The 21865-nt window shown below is 42.8% G+C and overlaps 1 protein-coding gene across 4 annotated transcripts in view; it reads left to right on the forward strand.

Annotated features, from left to right (window-relative positions):
* The window catches only part of GOLGA4 (golgin A4), a 126739-nt gene that overhangs the window by 78030 nt on the left and 26844 nt on the right, over positions 1–21865 (forward strand). For all 4 annotated transcript variants that reach the window (XM_047875107.1, XM_047875111.1, XM_047875110.1 and 1 more), the window contains 4 exons: positions 8–4248; positions 5056–5177; positions 5556–5686; positions 19742–19855. In XM_047875107.1, the coding sequence (XP_047731063.1) occupies positions 8–4248; positions 5056–5177; positions 5556–5686; positions 19742–19855 (4608 nt within the window). The remainder of the gene's footprint in view (positions 1–7; positions 4249–5055; positions 5178–5555; positions 5687–19741; positions 19856–21865) is intronic.

Genomic DNA, 21865 nt, shown 5'->3' on the forward strand with positions numbered 1-21865 from the left:
TTAACAGAGAATTCTTGAATTGGAAAGTTCTTTGGAAAAAAGCTTGCAAGAAAGCAAAAATCAATCAGAAGATTTAGCTATCCATTTGGAAGCTGAAAAAAATAAGCACAATAAAGAAATGACAATCATGGTTGAAAAACACAAGACAGAATTGGAGAGCCTACGGCATCAGCAGGATACTCTTTGGACTGAAAAACTCCAAGTCTTAAAGCAACAGCATCAGGCCGAAATGGAAAAAGTCAGAGAAAAGCATGAACAAGAGAAAGAAACATTGTTGAAAGACAAAGAGAGTCTCTTCCAGGCCCACATAGAAGAGATGAACGAAAAGACTTTAGAAAAGCTTGATGTGAAGCAAACAGAACTGGAATCACTGTCTTCTGAACTGGCGGAAGTATTAAAAGCCCGTGACAAGCTGGAAGAGGAGCTTTCTGTACTAAAGGATCAAGCAGATAGAATAAAGCAGGAACTAGAGGCCAAGCTGGATGAACAGAAAAGTCATCACGAGCAGCAAGTCAACAGCATCATTAAAGAACAAGAGAGGTCTATCCAGAGAACCGAGAAGGCATTAAAAGATGAAATTAATCAGCTGGGGCTTCTTCTGAAGGAAAAGGACAGGCATCTGAACGAGCATCAGGCTCGTGTGGAGAACTTGGAGGCAGATAGTAAGAGGTCCGAAGAGGAACTCCAGCAGGCATCGGCTAAGCTGGCTCTTCTTCAGTCACAGCAGAGTACCACGCACGAGCAGGCTGCGGCGTCCGAGGCGCGCTTGGCTCAGCTGCGGGAGGAGTTGTTGGCCTTGGAAACGGAAAGAACTCTCCTCGCTAAACAGCTGGCCGAAGTTGAAGCGCAGAAGAATGATGTTTGCTCCGAGTTAGACGCTCACAGAGTCCAGGTGCGGGACTTAACGCGGCAACTTGAAAAGCAGAAAAGTGAAATGGAGGAAAAAGTGCAATCTTTAACCCAACTGTATGAGGCCCAGCTTAGAGATACTAACACAGAACAGGCTCAGACAAAGCAAATCTTGATAGAAAAGGAAAATGTAATTTTACAAATGAGAGAAGGGCAGAGCCAAGAAATCGAAACTCTCAAACAGAAATTATCAGCCAAGGAGGACGATATTAGTATTTTACATGAGGAATATGAAACCAAGTTTAAAAATCAAGAAAAGAAGATGGAAAAAATTAAGCAGAAAGCAAAGGAGATGCAAGAAACGTTAAAGAAGAAATTGCTGGATCAGGAAGCCAAACTTAAAAAAGAGCTTGAAAATACCGTTCTAGAGCTGAGTCAGAAAGAAAAACAGTTCAATGCCAAAATTTTGGAAATGGCACAGGCAAACTCCGCTGGAATCAGCGATGCAGTGTCGAGACTGGAAGCAAACCAAAAGGAGCAAATAGAAAGTCTCACCGAGGTACATAGACGAGAACTCAGTGATGTGGTATCCGTCTGGGAAAAGAAACTTAACCAGCAAGCGGAAGAACTTCAGGAAAAACATGAAGTCCAATTACAGGAAAAAGAACAAGAGGTAGCAGAACTGAGGCAAAGGGTCCTCCGATCCGGGTGTGAAAAAGAAGAGGCGAGCAAGGAACTGGTGTGGCTGAAGGAAGAAGGCGCTAGGCAGGACACGGTGTTAAAGGAACTACAGGAACAGCTGCACCGGAAGTCTGCTCACATGGATGCTCTCTCACAAAATGAAGCTAAGCTAAGGGCGCAACTTGAAAAGCTGGAGGTTGACTTGACTCGTTCTCTGAAGGAAAATACTTCTCTTCAAGAGCGTATAGTTGAGCTGGAGAAACTGGCAGAGAAAGAGAAGCGGAAGGTTTCTGAGTTGACTGACAAGTTGAGAGCCACGGATGAGGAATTCCAGAGTCTGAAGTCTTTGCATGAAAGAAGTGAGAAAAGCCTAGAAGACAAGAGCTTGGAATTCAAGAAACTGTCTCAGGAAGTAGCAGTTCAGCTGGATATTTACTCTAGGAAAACCGAAGCCTTGTTACAAGCTAAAACAGATGAGCTGATCAACCATAGTAGCAGTAAAATGAATGCCATTCTCTCTCGAATTTCCCACTGTCAACACCACACCACAAAAGTGAAGGAGGCACTACTGATTAAAACTTGCAAGGCTTCTGAGTTAGAAGCGCAGCTTAGACAGCTAACAGAAGAGCAGAATGCACTGAACAGTTCTTTTCAACAAGCTACCCATCAATTAGAGGAAAAAGAAAGTCAAATTAAGAGCATGAAGGCTGACATTGAAGGTCTTGTGATGGAAAAAGAAGCCTTGCAGAAGGAAGGAGGCAGTCAGCGGCAGGCTGCCTCTGAAAAGGAGTCTTGTATCACGCAGCTGAAGAAAGAGTTATCTGAAAACATCAATGCTGTCACCCTGATGAGAGAAGAGCTCAGGGAAAAGAAATCTGAGATCGGCAGTCTTAGCAAACAGCTGATTGATCTGAACACTCAGCTTCAGAACAGCATCAGCGCCACGGAAAAAGAAGCGGCCGTGGCGTCACTGAGGAAGCAATACGATGAACAGCAACGTGACTTGCTGGACCAGGTGCAAAACTTATCCTTGAACGCTGAAACTCTGAGTAAGGAGAAAACCTCTGCTCTCGCACAGGTAGATCACTTGTCCGGCAAACTGTCCGAGTGGAAGAAGAGAGCACAGTCAAAATTCATACAGTATCAAAATACCATCAAAGAACTGCAGATGCAGCTTGAGTCAAAAGCGAAGGAAGCCAGCGACGTGGCTGAGCAGGTAAACTTATCGAAGGCGGACCTTGATCAGCAGAACGGAAGGTTTGGATGTTCCAAGGGCGAAATGGAAGGTAAGAGCAAGCTGGAGCAAGAGGAGCGTAGTTTAGAGAGCGAGTTAGAAACCCAGAAGGCGAGAGTTGCGGAGTTAGAGGAGCATCTGGCTCAGAAGACAGCTGAAACCGAGTCCCTGAATGAAGCTCTTAACAAACACAATCGGCAAAAGGACGCCGAACGGGAAGAGATGCTTCGTGAGCTTCGGCACATTCAAGAGTTAGGAGAAGAAAAGGACAGCAGGGTCCAAGAAGCTGAAGAAAAAGTCTTGCGCCTCGAAAGGCAAGTGTCTTCTATGACATCCGCACTTGAAACCAAGGAGAAAGAATTGGAACACGCAAATGCACGCGTCAAGGGCAGAGAAGAGGAGCTGAGGGCCCTGGAAGACAGGCTTGAGCTGGAGGGTGCCGCGAAACTGGCAGAACTGAAGAAAAAAGCCGAGCAAAAAATTGCTGCCATCAAGAAGCAGTTGTTGTCTCAAATGGAGGAGAAAGAGCAGCAATATAAGAAAGATGCAGAAGGCCGTCTGGGGGAGCTAAACGCAAAGCTTCAGGAGAGAGAGCGAGAAATTCAGGCCTTGGAAGCAAAACTTCAATCGGTGGAAGGTTCACCACGGTCAGAAGCACCGGTTGTACCCAGGTCAGCAAAAACCGCCGCAGCCTGGACGGAGCACGAAGGAGCAGATCTCCGAGGCTGTCTGCAGGAGAGACGTGAAGAGAAGATCAGCGCTTTGCAAAGAAGTCTAATGGAAAGAGAAGAGCTGTTGCAGAGGCCAGAGCAGGAAAAAGAAGAGACGGGTTCTTCTCCTTCTGAAATGCAGTGCAGCTACCGGGAGCTCCTAATCAAGCTAGAACACGCCGACGCAAAGCAGCGTGAGGACCAGGTTGTGATAAGTCGTCTTCAAGAAGAACTTGAAGAGAAAAGCAAGAGATGTTCCTTGATAGCATCCCAGCACGTGGAGGAAGACGGGGGTAAAAATAACATAGGGGCGAAGCAACACTGGGAAAACGTGGTTGATGACGTCCAGAAGGTTCTCCAGGAGAAGGAACTGACCTGTCAGATCTTGGAGCAAAAGATAACAGAGCTGGATTCCTGCTTAGCAAGAGAGAGGGAAGGGCATAGGCTGGAAATGGAAGACTTGACCTCAAAACTTGAAAAATTGCAGGCTTTACAACAGCAGATGGAGGGAGAAGCTAAACCCACAGAAGCTTGGGGAGGAAGTGCTGCAGAAAAGTCCGGGTCGTGTGTCGTGCAACCCACGTCGCCTGCTGACATGGAGGCCCAGCACAATGACCTGGAATTGCAGTTAGCAGGGGCAGAGCAGGAGAAGGAGAAGCTGGGCAAGGAGATCGTCAGGTTGCAGAAAGATCTTCGAACGTTGCGGAAGGAGCATCAGCAAGAATTGGATATCGTGAAGAGAGAATATGAGCAAGAAATGGAAGAGAAAATCAAGTGAGTGTTTCGGCATGAATGTTTATAAGACAGTCCCCCTTAACTCGCTCCCTTTTATCGTGCCAAATACACTTAAATTTCACCAACGCAAACTATGAAACATAAATCGAGTAAGTTAAATGCTGAGGAGAAATAAAAACAATTTAAGGCAAGAGGCGGTGTTATTTCATGTCCGTTTAAAGGGGGAGAACCATTTTTTGCCTGGAAGATTATGCTTATTAGGTATATATCCCAGTAAATACTCTTCTCATTTTATTTTTAGTATTCACATTATTATATAACATAGATGTGTATGACGAAAATTTTGTTTTTAATATTTTTAATGTTTGTTTATTTTTGAGAAAGAGAGACAGAGCGCGAGCCAGGGAGGGGAAGAGAGAGAGGGAGACACGGAATCTGAGGCAGGCTCCAGGCTCTGAGCTGTCAGCACAGAGCCCGAGGCGGGGCTCGAACCCATCAACCGCGAGATCATGACCTGAGCCGAAGTCGGACGCTTACCCTTACCCGGCTAAGCCACCCAGGCGCCCCAGTGCATGATGAAAGTTTTAAGTGGAAAAGAAAAATTCTTAAATCCCCAGGGCATTGTCTAGAGATAATCCTAGTTTACGTATCCTCCCAGGAGTTTTCTGTTTCTGGACGTGCGTGCACACACACACACACACACACACACACACACGCATGTGCGCCCTTAAACCTGTTTTTATACTAGTGAGATCTTGTTATGTGCACCATCCTGAAGATTAGGTGACTCTTTACAGCTTGTTTTGTGTTTGACAGCTGTTAGCTCTTTATATTTTTGTTACGCAGACAGGAGCAGGAAGATCTCGAGCTGAAGCACAGTTCTACGCTAAAACAGCTGATGAGGGAGTTCCACACGCAGCTGGCCCAAAAGGAGCAGGAGCTGGAAATGACCATAAAAGAAACCATTGGTAAGTCCTATTTTAGAGTCAGTAAAGAACAAGTCGGAATCAGCAGAGACGATTTATAATTTAAACTTACTGTTTTCACACTGTGCTAAGTGCCTGAAGTAATTAAACTGGAGAAAAAAAGTGATTCCTACCCAAGAAAGTTCTCTAACGGGAACGTGAGCCGCCTGGCAGCGGCTCGCCTTTAGGAGAGGAGGAGCCGGCGAAAGGACCTGAAACATTAGCTACTTAGTTGCCTCCTAAACACGTTTCTGCTCTGGGAGAGGGGACACGTGACCAACTGGTTTTCAGCAAATTTGATTGGGAACTGAAATTGGGAGATAGATATTAATTCTTCCTTAATGTGTTTTCTTGTTTGTGTGCCCATTTTTTGTATCTTAGATAAAGCCCAGGAAGTGGAAGCCGAACTTTTGGAAAGTCATCAAGAAGAGACAAGTCAGTTATATAAAAAAATTGCAGAGAAGGAAGATGATTTACAAAGAACAGCCAAAAGATATGAAGAAATCCTTGATGTACTTGATTTTCTTTCTCTTTTTTGAAATTCAGCTATAATAGATTTCATGGTGGCGCTAAAGATTGGGCCGTCAGATGTCCTGTTGGTCTAGTGTCGAGGCTCAGTATGACCCAGATTTGATATTGGCACTCTATGCAGCTTTATGAGGAGTCTGACTGATTTCTGCCGGCATCGTAGTGCCCTGATCAGATTCCGCTAACCCGGCAGCTCAGTCCACTTGGCAGGTGTGGAAGCAACAGTGAGTTACCACGGGAGAGATGGGCTCTCTTCTCCTCTTTCTCTCGGAGTCGGACTGAGTTGTAAGAGAACCAGGCTAAGAACCGAGAGCTTGTGCTTGGGCCGAGTCTCGGTAATGGGACAGTTAGCGTGTGCGTGAGCGTGGCCACCCAGCTGGGATCTTTCCAGGAGGGCCATCCCCAACCAATTTGCATAGTTTTTATTGCTCTCAAGGGAGAAAAAAGATGGGGGAAGAATGGAACACCTCAGCTAAATCTTTTATATTTAGTGGAAGGTTGGTGGAGTGTACTTATTCTGCCTGTGGTGGATTGGCATGGCCATTTTTATGTGTCAAAATAAGCCGTGAATGCCAGTGAGTATTTTGGACTCCAGAAATTTTTCAAGTGTAACACAATGTAAATCATGCTCTGTTGGGATGTAGGTTCCTTAGTTACTCCAAGCCTTATTTCACTATATGCCAGGAACCGTTTGGTGTTTAAGAATCCATAAATCAGAGAATCATGCCTCACTGACTATGGCAGCAAGGGAAGTCTGAGCCAGGAACAGAGTGTAATAATAATTATGTTAAATGCAATTGAAAAGGCTGAAATTCCAGGAAAGGCACATGCATAGAAATGCCACCTTTGTGTAATTTTTGAATTTAGATCTCATGATGAAGAGGTTTGAATAATTTCACGTTTTCTTACACTTCCATAGAGTATAAATGTGAAAAGCTTTAAAAGACACTATTGTTTCTTGAATGCTTAGAGAATGTTGGAATTGGAAGATACATTACAGCTAGTTTAGTTTCTTTTTATTTTTTTCTTTTCTTTTGTTTCCTCTTTCTTTCTTTCTTTCTTTCTTTCTTTCTTTCTTTCTTTCTTCCTTTCTTTGCAGAAGGGAAAGCAAGTTCAGCACAGTTAAATGATTTCCCTAAAGCTTCAGAATGAGTGGGAGAGCACTGACCCCTCATTAGCTTCATGTATTTGTGAAGACTTCTCTCTAAGAAAGGAATTTGGGGGAGGGCAGTAGTTATTTATCATGGATAAGTAAGTCAGTGAGCTTCATTTGCAGGGGACGAACGGTGTCATAGCTAGAATGTTCCCTCTTGTGAACCACTTCTCTGTCTCTGGATGTATGGGGTAGCAGACGAAAGACTTTCTAGGGTCACGACAGACCTCTGTAGGTAGAGGGGTGAGGAAACAGGAGGCAGGTAACAGTAAGTCCCTCCTTGAAAATCTGCTGTTTATTAGGGAAATTAAAACAGTGGCCCTCTAGGTTTGGAGGCTTGGAGGCTTGGAGGCAGGAAGTGGAGGGTGAGCGAAGGAGTTGGACTCTTCTCCAAAACCCCTTCCTGGGCCTCACACTGGCACTGTCCATTAGAAATACAACGCAGGCCACAAATGTGAGCCATACATGTGTTTGAATATTTTCTAGAATCCACATTAGGAAAAAGAAACAGGTGAGCTTAATTTTTTTTTAAGTTTTTATTTTAATTCCAGTGAGTTAACATACAGTGTAATATTAGTTTCAGGTGTACAACATAGTGATTCATCACTTCCATCCAACACCCTGTGCTCATCACAAGTGCCCTCCTTAACCCCCATCACCTATTTCCCCCATTCCCCACTCCCTCCCCTCTGGGGACCATCAGTTCTCTGTAGTTAAGAGTCTGTTTCTTGGTTTGTCTCTCTCTCTCTCTCTCTCTCTCTCTCTTTTTCCCCCTTTGCTCATTTGTTTTGTTCCTTTAATTCCACAGATGAGTGAAATCATATAGTATTTGTCTTTCTTCTGACTTATTAGGTGAATTTAATTAAAAAAAAATTTTTTTTTACTGTTTATTTTTGAGAGAGACATAAAGTGGGCACGGGAGAGGGGCAGAGAGAGAGAGAGGGAGACACAGAATCCGAAGCACGCTCCAGGCTCTGAGCTGTCAGCACAGAGCCTGATGCAGGGCTCGAGCTCACGAACCACGAGATCTTGACCTGAGCTGAAGTTGGACACTTAACCACCTGAGCCACCCAGGCGCTCCTAGGTGAATTTAATTTTAATAGTAAAATGTTAACCCCATTATATCCAAAATATTATTATTTCAATATGTGGTCAATTATAAAGACATTTATATTTATATTTATATTTATATTTATATTTATATTTATATTTATATTTATATTTATATTTATATTTATATTTATCATATATAAGCCACCCCAGAACTGTGGCCATGAGCACTGGAAATGCAGCCAATCCAAACTGATGCGGGCTGCAAATATAAAAACATATTGCAGCCCGTATCAGTTTGGATAGGCTGCATTTCCAGTGCTCATGGCCACAGTGGGGCGGCTTGTGGCTACTGCATTCTGCAGTGTAGCCTCAGACTTTCCAACTGCCAGGTCCACGGCTGCTTTGCGATAAATAGGCGGTCCCCATCCGAACACTCCAAATACACACACTGTCTCGAAGAATTTCTTTTCAAAAGTTACAGATACTACTAAGGGAGATCCTGGCAATTCTTACCAAATACCATATTCCTTTAATTCTGAGTCATAGTCTCTACCATTCTCCCATTTTAAAATTTCCAGAATTTTACCTGGGATTTGTGTATCTTACATAGTGGTGTGTTTTCACCCTCTGAAAAACTATTAATCAGATTGCTGATGTGTCCGAATGATGACCTTGTAGAATGCTGTATTTTTGTCATCCATCAAAACAGTTTTGTGACTTGTCGATAGTCACACAAAAAGTAGAGCACAGAGACATTTTCATTTTCCTGACTTTGCTGTCTTAGGTAACATTCTTACTATTCTTTGCTGCGTTTGAAGATGCTGGGAACTTTTGTCATCCTTGATTCACACCTCTGTCCTTCTCAGCCCCTCACACGTATGCATCACCACACGTTTTAGGGCATGTGATCGACTTATGTTCCCTGAGTTACTAGGCAGAGAAATCCCGTGTCTCCCTTTAAATGTGTACTAGCAGCACAGTACCTGACATGTAGGACTCTCAGGACATGGCTTCCCACTGAGCTGTGCCGCATGTTTCTAACCCCGCTGCTGTTGCCACAGTCTGGCCGCCGTCTTTCATGTGGTCTGGTCTTTCGGGTTAACTTCCCAACTGATGTCTTTGCTGCTGGTCTTTTTTCTGAGCTACTCATCTCTTCTTGTCAGAGTTCTTTTCTATTTTGGAATGGGGATGTGATCATATCACTTCTCCTCCTAAGTACCTCCGATGGCTTCCCGTTGTCCCAGCGATACCTCCTCCAGTTCTGCCTGTGTCGTAGACGAGCCCGACGTAGGCTTGTTCTTGCCCATATTTTACCTTTGGGCAAGCTTTTCTGTGTGCCTGAAGACCACTTTCTCACGCTTTGCGAATCGGTGCAGCTGTTGCCATCTGTCAGATTTTGGCTTTAAAAAAATAAGCTTTGAATCTAACTTTTACTTAGGAAAAAAATCCGAGTCCATCTTTGCACACAGTTTAAGGATCAAGTAACATAAAAAAGTGTAGTGAGAACATGGTCTGTAATGAAAGCGTATGCCTGTTCTCTGTATTCCATGTATATCTGGCCCCCTTCTCTCTCCACAGGTCACCATTCTTTTCTTTATTTTTTTAAGTTTACTTTTTGAATTTATGTTTGAGAGGGAGAGCGAGCAACTGGAGGAAGGGCAGAGAGAGAGAATCCCAAGCGGGCTCTACGCTAACAGTGCAGAGACCGACGTGGGGCTGGAACCCACGGACCGTGAGATCATGACCTGAACTGAATACGAGTGGGATGCTTAACTGACCGAGCCACCCAGACACCTCACTGTTCTTTTCTTTTCTTTTCTTTTTTAAATTCAGTTAAGTAAAAAAACCCAAACAAAAACAGTTCATCCGTTTTTCTCAGTCATCACCACCACCCTCCCCCTCCTCCCCCGCCCCGCCCCACCCTACCTCTGGCAGCCACCAATCTGTTCTCTGTATCTACGAGTTTGGTTTTAAATTTTTACTTACTTATTTTTAGATTTCACATACGAGCAAGATCATTATGGTATTTGTCTTTCTCTGACTTCTTTCACTTGGCATAATGTCCTCAAGTCCATGCATGTTGTCACAGATAGCAAGTTTTCATTCTTTTTTTATGGCTGAATGATATTCGTGTGTGTGTGTGTTTGTGTATTACAATTTCTTTATCCATTCAGGTTTTTATGGACACTTACGTTATTTCCATATCTTGGCTATTGTAAATAATGCTGCAGTGAACATGGGGGTACTTACATCTTTTTGAGCTTATGTTTTTGCTTTCTTTGGATAAATACCCAGAAGTGGAATTGCTGGATTGTATGGTGGTTCTATTTGTAATGTTTCAAGGAGCCTCCACGTTATTTTCAATAGTGGCTGCACCAGTTTACATTCCCACCAGCAGTGCACATGGGTTCCCTTTTCTCCACATCCTCACCGACGTTTGTTATTTCTAGTGTTTTTGTTTTTAAGATAATAGTCATTCTAACATCTGTTAGTGGATATTTCATTTTGGTTTTGATGTGCATTTTTCTGATGATTAATGATGGAAAGCATCTTCTCATGGACCTATTGGCCATCTGCATATCTTTGGGAAAAAATGAGTATTCTGCCCATTTTTTAATTGGATTTTTTTCTTTTTGCTGTTGAGTTATACGAATTCCTTATATATTTTGTATAGTAGCCCCTTATCAGATATTAGCCCTTATCGACATATCAGATCAAATATTTTCTCTCATTTAGTAGGTTGCCTTTCCATTTTCTTGACAGTTTCCTTCGCTGTCCAGAATCCTTTTAGTTTGATGTAGTGCCACCTGTTTACTTTTGTGATTGTTGTTTTGCTTTTGGCGTCAGATTCAAAAATTGTCACCAAGACCTTACTGCCTATGTTCTCTTCTAGGAGTTTTATGTTTTTAGGTCTTACATTCAAGTTTTTTAATCCATTTTGAGTTAATTTTTTGTATGGTATAAGATGGCAGTCCAGTTTCAGGCTTTTGCACGTGGCTGTCCAGTTTTCCTGACCCAACTTATTGAAGAGACCAGCCTTTCCTCTGTTGTATGTTTTTGGCTCCTTTGTTGTAAATTAATTGACCATCTATGCATAGGTTTATTTCTTGGCTCTGTCCTCGTCCATTGAGCTCCGTGTCTGTTTTTATGCCAGTACTATACTGTTTTAATTACTATGGCTTTAGAATATAGTTTGAAATGAGGGGACGAGATGCTGCCTGCTTCGTTCTTCTTTCCCACAATTGCTTTGGCTATTTGGGGTCTTTTATGGTTCCATACAAATTTTAAATTTATTTGTTCTAGTTCTGTGAAAAATGCCATAGGGATTTTAATAGAGATAACCTTGAATTTGTAGATTGCTTTGAGTAGTGTGGACATTTAACAATATTAATTCTTCCAGCCCGTAAACACAGAATTTCTTTACCTTTGTTTATGTATGTTTCAGTGTCTTTCGTCAGTGTCTCTTAGTTTTCAGAGCACAGGTCTTCTACTTCCTTGGTTAAATTTGTGCCTACATGTTTTATTCTTTTTGATGCAATTGTAAGTGGGATTGTGTTATTAATTTTCTTTCTGATAGTTTACTTATCAGTGTCTAGAAATGCAACAGATTTTCGTGTATTGATTTTGTGCCCCACAACCTAATTCATTTTTTGGTTCTAACAGGTTTTTGGTGGGGATTTAGGATCTTCTGTGTGTAATACGTAACCTGCAAATGGTGACAGTTTTACGTCTTCCTTTCCTCCTTTCCAGTTTGGGTGCCTTTTACTTATTTTTCTTGCCTAATTTCCCTGGTTAGGACTTTCAATACTGTGTTGAATAAAAGTAGTGAGAGTGGGCATCCCTGTCTTGTTCCTGATCTTAGAGGAAAAGCTTTCGGCATTTTACCATTAAGTATGATGTTAGCTATGGACTTGCCATGTTTGGCCTTTATTATGTTGAGGTACATTCCTTCTGTACCCACTTTGTTGAGAGTTTTTATTACAAATGGATGTTGAATTTTGTCGAATGCTTTTTTGTCATCTCTTGAGATAACCATATGATTTCTATCCTTCATTTTGTTCATGTGTATCACATTGATTGATTTGCAGATGTTGAGGCATCCTTGCATCCCTGGAATAAATCCCACTTGATCGTGGTATATGATCCTTTAAATGTATTGTTGAATTTGGTTTGCTAATAATATTTTGTTGAGGATTTTTCCATTTATGCTCATTCGGGTACTGGCCTATAATTTTTGTGTAAGTGTATGGTGTCTTTGTCTGGCTTTGGTATCAGGGTAATGCTGGCCTCTTAAAATGAGTTTGGAAAAGTTCCTTCTTCTGTTTTTCTGGAAGAGGTTTAAGAAATAATAATTAGTATTAATTCTTCTTTGGATGTTCAGTACATTTCACCTGTGAAGTCTTCTGGTCCTGGACTTTTGTTTATTGGGAGGTTTTTGATGACTGATTCAATCTCATTACCAGTAATTGGTCTGTTCAGATTTTTCTACTTCATCATGACTTAGTGTTGGTAGGTTATATGTTTCTAGGAATTTATCCGTTTCTGCTAGGCTGTCCAATTTGTTAACTTGGAATTTTTCATTGTAGTGTTTTATGATTCTTGTATTTCTGTGATATCAGTTGTCACTTCTCTTTGATTTCTGATTTCATTTATTTGATTTTTCTTTCTTTTTTTTTCCCTGGAGAGTCTAAAGTTTCGTCAATTTTGTGTATCTTTTTAGAGAAACCAGCTCTTAGTTTTATTGATCAATTTTCTATTGTGTTTTTAGTCTTTAGATCATTTATTTCTGCTCCAATGTGTTATTTCCTTTCTTCTGCTAACTCTGGGCTTCATTCAGTCTTTTTCTAGTTCCTTGAGGTGTACGTAAAGTTAGGTTGTTTATTTGAGAATTTTCGTGCGTCTTGAAGTAGGTATTTATCACTATGGACTTCCCTCAGAACTGCTTTTGCTGCCATCCTATAGATTTTAGTGTGTTCTATTTCCATTGTTGTCTCAAGATTTTTTTTCTTTTGATTTCTACTTTGACCCATTGGTTGTTTAGTAGCATGTGGTTATTCTCTACATACTTGTGAATTTTCCAGTTTTCTTTGTGTGTGTTTTTTAAAAAAATTCTATTTGGGACAGTTGACACATAACGTTACATTAGTTTCAGGTGTACAACATAGAGATTCAGCTTCTCTATATGTTACGCTACACTCACCATAAGTATAACTACCATCTATCAACATACAATGCTATTTCAGTATTATGGACTATATTCCCTGGGCTATGCCTTCTAGTTTTCTTTGTGTAATTAATTTCTAGTTTCATACTGTTGTGGTTGGAAAAGATGCTTGATAGAGTTCAATCCTCTAACTTTATTAAGACTTGTTTTGTGGCCTAACATATGATCTATCTTGGAAAATGTTCCATGTGCACTTGAGAAGAATGTGTATTCTCTTGTTTTTGGATGGAGTATTCTGTATATTTCTGTTAAGTTCATTTGGTGTAATATGTCACTTAAGGCCATTATTTCCTTATTGATTATCTATGTATGCCTGGATGATCTATCCATTGATGTAAGTGGGGTTTACAGTCCCCCACTATTATTGTATTACTGTCTATTACTCCCTTTAGGTCTGTTAGCATTTGCTTTATATATTTAGGTCTGCATATGTTGGGTGCATAAATATTTGTAAAAGTTTTGTCTTTTTTGTTGAGCTGACCCCTTTATCACTCACTATGTGATATCCTTCTTTGTCTCTGATTTTACAGTCTTTGTTTTAAAGTCTTATTTTGTCTGATATTCTCCCTGGCTTTTTGTTGTTGTTGTTTACATTTGCATGGAATACCTTTTCTCATCCTTTTACTTTTGGTGTGTGTATCCTTACATCTAAAGTGAATCTCTAGGGGTGCCTGGGTAGCTCAACTGGTTAAGCGTCTGACTGGATTTCAGCTCAGGTCACGATCTCATAGTTAGTGGGTTCAAGCCCCGAGTTGGGCTCTGTGCTGACAGTGCAGAGTCTGCTTGAGATTCTCCCTCTCTCTCTCTCTCTCTCTCTCTCTCTCTCTCTCTCTTCCCCCATCCCACTTGGTCTCTCTCTCTCAAAAATAAATTAACTAAAAAAAATAAAGCGAGTCTCTTGTGGGCAGCATATAGATGGGTCTTGTTTTAAAAAAATTTTTTTAATGTTTATTTATTTTTGAGAGACAGCATGAGCAGGGGAGGGACAGAGAGAGAGAGGGAGACACAGAATCCGAAGCAGGCTCCAGACTCTGAGCTGTCAGCACAGAGCCTGTTGTGGGCCTCGAACTCACAAACCGTGAGATCATGACCTGAGCTGAAGTTGGTCACTTAACCGACTGAGCCACCCAGATGCCCCGGATGGGTCTTGATTTTAATGTATTTAGGCATCCTGAGTCTTCTGATTGGAAAATTTAGTCCATTTACATTTAAAGTAATTCTTGATAAGTGTATGCTTATTGCCATTTTGTTCATTGTTTTCTGGCTGTTTTTGTAGTTCCTCTCTGTTCCATGCTGATTTTCCTGTTCTCTTTGTTTATGGTTTGATGACTTTCTTTGGCCGTATGTTTATATTTCTCTTTTGTGTATTTACGATAGTTTTTGCTTCGTGATTAACATGAGGCTTACATAAAACAACTTATAACAGTATTTTAAGTCGATAACGTAAGCTTGATTCTATTGTAAAGCCCAGCATTATAATCACTCTGTGACATTTTTGTTTTCGATGTTACATTCTACATTTTTTTAATAATGTTTATTTACTTTTGAGAGAGAGAGAGCACAGCAGGGGAGGAGCAGAGAGAGAGAGAGAGAGAGACAGGGGATCTGAAGCAGGCTCTGCACTGAGAGCAGCAAGCCCCATGTGGGACTTGAACTCACAAACCATGAGATCATGACCTGAGCTGAAGTCAGATGCTTAACCAACTGAGCCATCCAGGTGCCCCTCGTTTTATGTCTTCTTTTTATCTTTATTCATTATTATAACCATAATTATTTTTACTATTTTTGTCTTTTAACTGTAAACTAGCTTTATAAGTGATTATACAGTAGATGAAACAACCACCCCTCTCAGTCTTGAAGGAGTGGCCTCATGTAGGAGATGAATCGTACTATTCAGCCCTGCCTCAGTTGTTGCTTTTCTCTTAATCCTTTGTGCTTGTCCGAGCAGCCTGTTATATTTTTTAATGGTTCCCAGTAGTTGAGGAAGTGCGGCCACCTGTCAGTATTTCAGAAGGGAGGATCTCAGCGCCTAGATTCATGCTGACTGGAAGCCCGACCCTCAGGTATCAGCTTTTAACCGTAGGCAAACATACACAGTCCTGTGGGACTGTAAGCAAGTGTGAGTCCTGCTGGCCACCAGAGGTAGGCAATCTGGGTGGGTACCCTGGGTGGCAGTCCCAAAACTCAGGGCTCCAAATGAATTTATAAGCTCTTTTCTGGGTGATACTGGTAAGCTGGAGCACGGCAGAGGCGGGGAGAGCCCCCTAATGACATGCACAGCCTGTGTTCCTTGAGAGCAGCTCCACTGGCCACAAAATGTGAGCCAAACCTGAAGCCTGCCCTTCGGGCCAAGGCTCCGGGACAAGCAAAGAGGCCTCCTTCACAGTAAGATTTCCGGGTGTACTTCAGTCCGCTCTCTGCGCAGCGCCCCGGGGGTGGCAGTCTGCGAAGAACCGGCTCTCCAGTTGCCATAGTCCCATGGGGTCCAGAAACGCAAGCCGTCCCAGCCACCAGGGCCTGGTGATCAAGGGTGTCCCGTGAGCAGTAGTGGCAAAAACCAGGGGACCAGACGCGTCTCATCCAGGAGACAGGTGCTCTGGAGGGTGGCAGAGGGCGCGCTCGAAGATGGCCCAAGGAAAGGATTACATTCTGCCCTCACGTGCTGGTTTCCGCAGAAGCCTTCTCCTTAGGCCGCCGTCATGGTGATGAGCCAATAGGCCTCCTTCACAGAAACTCTGAACTCCTGCGTCTGTTGCCTCTTGCTTTGCCCTTGGGGTGGTAGCTGTTTAAGACCTTTCTCCTGTACATTTATGCAGGATCCATGACCAATGTCCACTAGAGCCAGGAAATGTAGCAGTGTTCCCTGGCAGCAGCTGTAAAAATTGGGACCCCAGATGGGGTTCCTTTCTGGGTGACATTGATTATGACAGTCTCATGAGACTAGGCACACAAGCTCCCCGGACCTCCAGAGCAATGTGATCAGGAGGTGTCCCCTACCTACCTTGGCAGCTGCAAAAATCCAGGCACCTTCTGCCTTCTGGGAGATACTGGTGCTCTGGAACGTGTCAAAGGGAGCATGCAAAAATAGCACCCGCCAGTCTGTGTCCCTGGAGAGCGTTCTGTGGCCTCCTAGATGTGTGTGTTAAATCAGATGTCTGCCCTTCAGGCAGACGCTTTAATGTAAGCAAGTGCGTCCCCTTCACTTGAGGTCTGGGTGCAGTTGGCCACCTGTGAGCTGGGCCCCGGGGTGGGTGAGTCCAGGCACCTTGGTGAGCCCTTTAAGAATGGTTACTCAGGGGCGCCTGGGTGGCGCAGTCGGTTAAGCGTCCGTCTTCAGCCAGGTCACGATCTCGCGGTCCGTGAGTTCGAGCCCCGCGTCAGGCTCTGGGCTGATGGCTCGGAGCCTGGAGCCTGTTTCTGATTCTGTGTCTCCCTCTCTCTCTGCCCCTCCCCCATTCATGCTCTGTCTCTCTCTGTCCCAAAAATAAATAAACGTTAAGAATGGTTACTCAGATCACTACAGTTTGTGGGTCTCAGGATGGGAGCCCTGTTGGTTTTCAAAGTTAGATGTATTGGGGGCTTGTCTCTGAAGTATATGTCTTAAAAGTTGGGATGCCCAGTGTGGGTTTCAAACCCTTCAGTCCTCAGGGAGAAGTTCTGGGTTTTGAGTTTCCTCCCAGTTGTTGGTTGTAACACTGGGGATGGGGTTTAGCAAGGTTGTATCTTAGCCTCTCCTGCCCTCTTCAGTGTGTTTTTTCCCCCTCTTTGCCTGATGTGTGGTCATCACTCAGCCAGGCTTTTGTTTCTTGTTTTGTTTTTTTGAAGAGGAAATTGTTTCATATGTAGTTGGAGACACAGTGTGTCTGTGGGAGGAGGTGAGTTCAGGACCTTCCTATGTCGCCATGTTGAACCAGAAGTCAATGATTAGTTTCTGTAATAATATTCCAGTGTTGTCTTATGTAAACAGAAACAAAAATGAAATATGTTCTTATTTTTTCCCTTTTCTACCGAAAGTTTGCTTTTCGAATTTTTTTTTTTTGCATCATACTGTTTTCCCTTACAGTTTTTTTTTGAACTCCTTAAATAGAATTAATTGCATCTGTGTTCTTTTGATACTCACCTGTACTCATCACTTCACTTATAACATGTAACTTTTTTCATACATAATAACGCGTGTAGGAAAATATTAATGTTATCTGTCCTTTCTCCTAGATTACAGGCATTTTGTGGGGAGGGGTTTTGTTTATCATCTCTAGTCTTGAGGACCTAGCTATGTACTTGGCACAGACCAGATACTTGGTGAATGCGAAAGAGGAGGCACGTGGTACAGCAGGCAAGAATTCGTTTGGGAAGAGGGACTGGTGACATCTTCAAGGAAGAACGGAGTGCTCACCTAAGTGAGCTTAAGTAATAGCCTGGTCCCAACTCCAAGCAATCCCACTGGGAGGAAGTTTTGTATCATGGCTACATGATACAAAACTGGTTTCCTTTTGACATGGGCTGCATTTTAGTGATTTGGCTTTGGTGTAATAACTAGACGCTCAAACATAATTTCCATGGTGTGCGTTAACATTGAATTTAATGAGTTTTCTTTATTGTTTTTACTTTGAAGTAAACAGTACTTTTTTTTCCTCCTCCAAGAGACTAGAATACTTTTATAAAGGAAGTTACAAAATTGTTTCTTAAAGTACAAAATAATACAGAAGGGATTTTTCTCCTAATTCTTAGAGGGTTTACTGTAGATTGGTGTCCCACAACTGTCACAGGAAATGTCAGACATCGCTGATTGTCGTATTAAAACCTGAGCCCAACTGAATAAGTAGCTGTAGAGGTGATCCTTTCAAAGGTGCCTAAACCACATTGACATAGACGTCCACACAGGATATGCCGTGGTAGAATAAAAACAGTAAACCAAGACCGTGGGCAATAACATTGACAAGAGTTTGTGGTTGCTGGTGTTTTAGGGGTGGAGGCTAGGTTCAAGCGAGCCTCAGTGGGGAGATGTCTGAGGAGGCTGGTTACCAGATGGCCCTGCTTATGTTGCCGGAAGGGGTTCAGTCTTTCTCAGTTGGTCTGTTTCGTGACAAGTGGCATTTAAAAGTACATTTTCCAAGTGTCCCCGTGGTTTGTTGCCTTGTTTTGTGCCAGGGGCCTGTTTCTTTTTGTTTGTTTTTGGGGATGATGATCCTGTCCAGTCAGCATCTGTTACATCACATACCCGTTGGTTGCTGCTTTTCCTGTTTAGCTTCTTACTCAGCAAACACTTGTCCTGTCTTCATTACTCAAATCTGATCAATATTCCAATTCCAAATGTTCTTTCAGCACAAAGGTTATTGCAAGATTTATAAGAGCAAGAAGAGGTCTGGACTGCTCTGTATGATAAGTCAGGGCAGTTATCAAGACAAATGAAGAAATCTAGAATGGGCAATAGCCTTTACAAGGTAATCAAAGCAGAAGAGAGAATGATTTGAATACCAAGTTTTCTAAGTAGGAGTTTTGGACCGATAAGTCACATATACTTTTTCAGCTTTGTTTTTTTGTTGTTGTTGTTTGTTTGTTTTTGTTTTTGTTTTTTTGTTAAGTTTGGGGCAAATGGAGACATTACATGGCTACTAATACACTGGACAATAACTTATCTTTTTTTTTTTTTTTTTTTTTTTTTACCTAGACTTTAGTTGAACATTTTAGCCCAGAGAACCACTGGTGGTGTTGGGAGGCACATGTATAGATGTGCAGGTGTACTGAACCAGGACAAAGAATCATTTCTTGATTTTCACGGCTTTTCCAAAGGGTTGGGGAAGGCCTGCACAACTTCTTGTGATCAGTATGTTACTAGCTGGTTGAGCACTGCTGTGCCTAAAAGTACTAGTTTATAATTTTTTTTAAGTTTATTTATTTGAGAGAGAGAGAGCAAGCACAAGTGGAGGGCAGAGAGGAGGAGAGACAGAATCTGAAGCAGGCTCCACGCCATCATAAATAAGTTTATTTATTTATTTTGAGAGAGAGAAAGGGAGACAGCATGAGCAGGGGAGGGGCAGGGCAGAGAGTGAGAGAATCCCAAGCAGGCTCCCCACTGTCAGCACAGAGCCCAGCTCGCGACTCGAACTCCAAAACCATGAGATCGTGACCTGAGCCAAGAGAAGAGTTGGACGCTTAACCGCCTGTGCCACTGAGGCGCCCCCTACTCGTTTATGTGAACGGGTATTTTCTGGAAATCAAATCCTAATGTGGAAAAGGGCAGAGTCCTAACACACAGGCTCTGTGTCCGAGTTCTGTCACCACCTGGCGAACACCTGCTGGTTGTTCAAACCTGAGAGTCCTAGCTTCAGGGGAAAGACACTGCTCAATGGGCTTTATGGGGTGGGGACAGAGGGAGTGAGAGGGAACAGTGATATCGTAGGAATGGCGAGCATAGTGTTTAAAGTGGGATATGAAAGAAGGTGTGCAGAGCATAGTCATGACCGATCACAGAAACAGTGGTTTGTGCCTCCAAACTGTTTAGGTATTTGTTTCTCCCTCAGAGGTGGTTTTCCGTATACTGCGTTGCCTCTCCATGATGTTCTTTTTGATACGTTAATTAACACTTGTTTGTTTGTCTTTATCCTAAAGGCTCGTGAAGAGGAAATGACTGCTAAAGTAATGGACCTCCAGACTCAACTCGAGGAGCTACAGAATAAATACCAGCAAAGGCTGCATCAGGAGGAGAATCCTAGCAATGATAAAGTGAGGGGAACTGGTCTTTGCTGCTGTTTCTTTTTTTAATTTTTTTTTCCAACGTTTATTTATTTTTGGGACAGAGAGAGACAGAGCATGAACGGGGGAGGGGCAGAGAGAGAGGGAGACACAGAATCGGAAACAGGCTCCAGGCTCTGAGCCATCAGCCCAGAGCCTGACGCGGGGCTCGAACTCACGGACCGCGAGATCGTGACCTGGCTGAAGTCGGACGCTTAACTGACTGCGCCACCCAGGCGCCCCTTTGCTGCTGTTTCTTAAAGACACTGTCATTTCTGTCATTTGACTTGCCTGCTAACATGCATACCTACCTCATTTAATCCTATCCAAAACCTTGAGGAGAGAGGTTTTTGCCTCTGTTTTATAGGCAGTGAAACCGAGGTTCATAGAGGTTAAATAAAGTGTCCAAGCTCACACTATAAATGTTATGTTGGGAATTTAAACCTCATCTGCCAGACTTCAAAGCCTAGACATTTCTTTTTTTTTTTTTTTTTTAATGTTTATTTATTTATTTAGAGAGTGTGTGTGTGCACATGAGTGGGAGAGGGGCAGAGAGAGAGAGAGACAGAGAGAGAATCTCTGCACTGTCAGTGCAGAGCCTAACACAGGGCTCGATCTCCTGAACTGTGAGATCATGACCTGAGCCAAAAAGAGTCAGACGCTCGACCAACTGAGCCACCCAGGCATTCTGAGCCTGGACATTTTTTTTTTCTAATTTTTAAAAAAAATATTTATTTATTTATTTTGAGAGAGAGAGAGAGAGAGATTGAGTGTGAGCAGGAAAGGGGCAGAGAGAGAGGGAGACACAGAATCCGAAGCAGGATCCAGGCTCCCAGCTGTCAGCACGGAGCCCGATGTGGGGCTTGAACTCACGAACCACGAGATTACGACCTGAGCTGAAGTCGGATGCTTAACCGACTGAGCCACCCAGGCACCCCTGGACATTTCTGTTACAGCAATGCTTCTTAGTCTTTTCCTTAGAAAGAAAGAATACAGCGGAAAGTGAACCTCATTGCCCAGGGGCTTAGGCAAAAAGCGTCCATAGAAAATTGGATAATTAAAAAAAAGTTTGTAATGTTTTTATTTATTTTTGAGAGACAGAGCATGAGTGGGGGAGGGACAGAGGGAGCTAGAGACACAGAATCCGAAGCAGGCTCCAGGCTCCGAGGTGTCAGCACAGAGTCCGACACGGGGACTCTCATGAGCATGAGGCCATGACCTGAGCCGAAGTCGGACGCCCAACTGGCTGAGTCATCCAGGCACACTGAAAATATGATAATTTTAAATTTTTATATTCTGTGCTAAATATTCATATAGACCTTATATTCTCTCCTATAATACATCCTTATTTATAGTCACATAAATTGTTTTTGGTTATTTATGAGTAAGAAAAACAATTTCTGTTTTTCTCCTTGGTTAATGGACTAGAGGCAAATGTAGTGGGATTATTTTGGAAAATGGGACTGGATTCAGGGCTACCTGGCAGTACATAACTAGGCATGTTTAGAATTCCAGCCGTATAATCGCTGCTATGAAGATAGGCCATGTTTGCCGTGTGGCTACCTTTCCCGGTCTGCACCCCAGCAAACGCACGCTGATAGGGCTTGTGGGCCCCAGTTCGAGACGCCGGACAGGGTACCGGCCTGAGGCCATGAGGTTCGTGACCTCCTCGTCGAGAGCTGTAGAGGATTCATTATAGAATGTCAGTTACCAGGGAGCAATTTTCTAGACAAGCCGTTGCCTGGATCACTTCTTCCAGATGGAGAGGAGAAGCCTTTATAAGGGGCTCTGCTGAGCTGCGCTACTTGTGCATATATCTTAGCAGTTAGCACCCAGCAGGTTTACTGGACTCTTTCTCTATTTCTTTAATAGTTGCAAGTTAGTTTTCCTGTTGTTGGTTTTTGCCATCTGGTCACGATTTGAATAGACCCGGTGCTGTTAAACATTAGTTCTCTGAGGAGAGTACATGTACTTCACTACGTGTTCTTTTCCTTACTATCA

Source organism: Prionailurus viverrinus, chromosome C2 (genome assembly GCF_022837055.1).
Source record: "Prionailurus viverrinus isolate Anna chromosome C2, UM_Priviv_1.0, whole genome shotgun sequence".
NCBI lineage: Eukaryota > Metazoa > Chordata > Mammalia > Carnivora > Felidae > Prionailurus > Prionailurus viverrinus.